Here is a 3,598-nt window from a genome sequence, read left to right on the forward strand (position 1 = left end):
GGGGGTTACCATTGAGCAGAAACTGAACTGGGACCCGGCCCCATATCAATGCAGTGGCTACAAGGAGCAGGTCACAGGCTAGGAATCCTGCAGCGAGTAACTCCCCTCCTGACTCTCCCACCCACCGACAGTGCGTCCCCCCATTGACAAGGCAGGAGGATGAGGGAACACTCCCCACTTGCCCCTGGAAAGGGGCAGCTCCGACAACACTTGAGAAGCTCGACACCGTCCAGGACAGAGCAGCCCCCCGCTTGATTGGCACCACATTCACAAACGTCCCATTTCCTCCACCACCGACGCTCAGTCGCAGCAGTGTGTACCATCTACAAGACGCACTGCAGAAACTCACCAAAGATCCTCAGGCAGCACCTTCCAATTCCACGACCACTTCCATCTAGAAGGACAAGGGGCAGCAGGTACATGGGAACACCACCCCCTGCAAGTTTCCCTCCAAACCACTCACCGTCCTGAGTTGGAAATACATTGGCCATACCTTCAGTGTCGCTGGGTCAAAATCCTGGAATTCCCTCCCTTAAGGGCACTGTGGGTCCTACAGCACATGGACTGCAGCGGTTCAAGAAGGCAGTTCACCCCCACCTTCTCAAGGGAGGAACTAGGGACGGGTCCAGCATTTAACAAGAAAACAGTTCTGCCCCTGTACCGGGACTGCTGGTCGGTTGGGGGTGGGGGTGGGGGCGGTCTGGGACATGGGAGAATGGTCTATCCTATCGCGTCTCTGGGTTCATAGCCCCTCGGCTCTTCACCCCTGCCGACTGCTTGCCTCCTATCCCCGCAGCTGCTCCATACTGGGTGAAGAAGCCAGAGGATGGGATTTACGGGCCCGGGGAGAATGTGCGGCTGGACTGCGACATCGACGCCAAGCCCAAAGCAGAGATCCGCTGGAGAGTCAATGGAGTTCTGCTGAGCGGTGAGTAAAGTGCCTGCTGCCAGCCGGGAAGGTGGGGCAGTGCACTGGGCTCAGGGGCGGAGGCATTGGTCAGCCAGGCTGCGGCCCTGTTTCACTCCTTCGGCCGTGTCATAGCGTTGTACAGTATGATCCAACCTGTCCCAAATCAATCCAGTCCCGTTTCCCAGCATTTGGCTCCTGTCCCTCTAAACCCTTCCTATTCACGTCCCCATCCAGATGCCTTTTAAATGTTGTCATTGTACCAGCCCCCACCCACTTCCTCTGGCAGCTCGTTCCACACACGCACCACCCTCTGGCGTGAAAAAGTTGCCCCTCAGGTCCCTTTCCCCTCTCACCTTAAACCTATGCCCCTCTAGATTTAGACTCCCTCACCCCTGGGGGGAAAAAGACCTTGTCTATTCACCCTATCCATGCTCCTCGTGGTTTTATCAATAAGGTCACCCCCCACCCCCCGCTCAGCCTCCGATGCTCCAGGGAAAATAATCCCCAGCCTCTCCCAACAGCTCAAGCCCTCCAATCCTGGCAACATCCTTGTAAATCTTTTCTGCACCCCTTTCCAGTTTAATAGCATCTTTCCTTTAGCGGGGAGACCAGAATCGAACCCAGTGTCATTGCAGAAGTGGGTTGACCAATGGCCTGTACAGCCACAACATGACCTTCCCAACTCCTGCACTCAATGCACTGACCAATAAACGCAAAGCGTACCAAACGCTACCTTCAACATGAAGCCTGAGGATGAGTCACTGGACCCGAAATGTTGACGCTGATTTCTCTCCACTGAGTATTTCCAATCATTCATGTTTTTGTGCCTTCTTCACCGCCCTGTCTACCTGCGACTCCATTTTCAAGGAGCAATGAACCTGCACCCCAAGGTCTCTCTGTTCAGGAACACTCCCCCAGGACCTTCCCATTAAGGTGCATAAGTCCTGCCCTGATGTGCCTTTCACAAAATGCAGCACCTCACATTTATCTGAATTAAACTCCATCTGCTGTTCCTCATCCCATCTGATCCAGGTCCTGTTGTGCTCTGAGATAATCTTCTTCACCGTCCACTGCACCAGCCCGTTTTGGTACTGACTGCTAACTTGCCGGCCATACTTTCCTATATGCAGATTGGAATCGCTTCTATAAATCTTCTTTCCCTTTGCAGAAGTTGATCCGAGCCCTTCCAGGAAGGAGCTGGGACACACTGTGATCCTGAGCAGTGTTCAGAAAGAGGACACAGCGATATACCAGTGTGAAGCTAAGAACAAACACGGCACTCTCCTGGCGAACATCATCGTCCAGGTCATCAGTAAGTTTGGGGGTGCGGTGGGGGGTGGGGATGCGCAGGGAGGAGGAGAGGGCGCAGCCCCTTTCCAAATGGGTCTGCCCCTCCTACAACCATCTCCCCCCTTTCTCATCATCATTGGTGGCCCCTCACAGACAGGGGTGACTCTCTTCCACTCTCAGGGTGAGTCGGTAGGTGGCCTGATGTAGCTGCCGCGGGCTCTGTTACACTCGGGGGCAGGCGGTGGGTGATGGGAACGGGTAGGTGCGGCAGCGTGTTCCATTCGCAGTTATCGTCCGGCTTCCGCGTTCCCCCCCACCGCCGACAGCAAGTCTCAAGGAGCTCGAAGCCTCCTCTGCCTCATACAGTCTTGGGGGTGGGGGGGAGGGCGATTCCCGGGCGTCGGTGGGAATGCCGCAGATTGCCAGGTATCCCTAAAGCGCTCCCTCTGCCCACCTGGGTCTCGCCTGCCTTTTCGAAGCTTGGGGGTTGGGGGGGAGCACGTGCTGGGGGAGCGATGTGTCGGTCACGCGGACAATGTGCCCAACCCCACCATGGTTGGGGTCAGCGCTGGGGATGTTGGCCCGGTCGAGGACGCTGGGTCTTCCCAGCAGATTGTGACGATGCTCCCACTTTAAAAGGTTATTTTTTCCTAGTTTTTTCGAAGAAGGGTTGTAAGGCGGAGGTGTCCAACTGTCTACTGAAGACGGCTTAAGTAAACATCCTGAGGCCTTTAGCTTTTTTTTGCAAGTGAGAACAGTGGAAGCAGCTTGGTTGTGGCTATCTCCTACAGACTAGGCTTTCCAGTTTGTTAAGTTTTTAGGTTGAGTTTTAATCGGAAGCTGTTTGGGGTCTCGAAAGCTTGGAATGTCTGTTGGTTGCAATTGTCTCTGAACTTTCTGCTGATGTTTTTTCCTCCTGGATTGGAGAACTGCATGTGAGAATCTGTGTCTGACTTTGCCGAGGGGTGTGTTTGTGGGACGTTACTATATTGGAGCAGTTAATTAGTAATAGTATGTAATAGTAATAATAATAATAACTAATAATAAATTAGTAATAGTAGTGTACCTGTTATTCGGTTAAGTTTTCCAGTAGTTGTTACTCTAAATTCCTCTTTCTTTTGTTTCTATTTTAACTGCCGTGTGTAAATTCAGTTGTGTTTTGCTTAACGTTGAATAGTTTGACTAGTCGCATTACATCTGGAACACGGAACTTCATATATACCTCTAAATTGAGAAAAAGTTGGGGTCCAGGCCACCATGTTAAAATATTTTGAGGGGGGGTCTGGTCTGGTCTGGTCTGGTCCATAACAGAGTCTTTCCACAGAGACTGTTTCTCTCGTTCTCGATCACCCAGGGCCTATGTAACTTCAGAGATAGTAGGAACTGCAGACGCTGGAG

At 52.7% G+C, this 3,598-nt stretch overlaps 1 protein-coding gene across 1 annotated transcript in view; it reads left to right on the forward strand.

Annotated features, from left to right (window-relative positions):
• The window catches only part of LOC109926012 (neural cell adhesion molecule L1-like), a 32,142-nt gene that overhangs the window by 14,732 nt on the left and 13,812 nt on the right, over positions 1–3,598 (forward strand). The window contains exons 10-11 of the mRNA XM_048619956.1: positions 797–928; positions 2,079–2,222. Of these exons, the coding sequence (XP_048475913.1) occupies positions 797–928; positions 2,079–2,222 (276 nt within the window). The remainder of the gene's footprint in view (positions 1–796; positions 929–2,078; positions 2,223–3,598) is intronic.

This window comes from Rhincodon typus, chromosome 44, assembly GCF_021869965.1.
Source record: "Rhincodon typus isolate 14 chromosome 44, sRhiTyp1.1, whole genome shotgun sequence".
In the NCBI taxonomy this organism is placed as follows: domain Eukaryota; kingdom Metazoa; phylum Chordata; class Chondrichthyes; order Orectolobiformes; family Rhincodontidae; genus Rhincodon; species Rhincodon typus.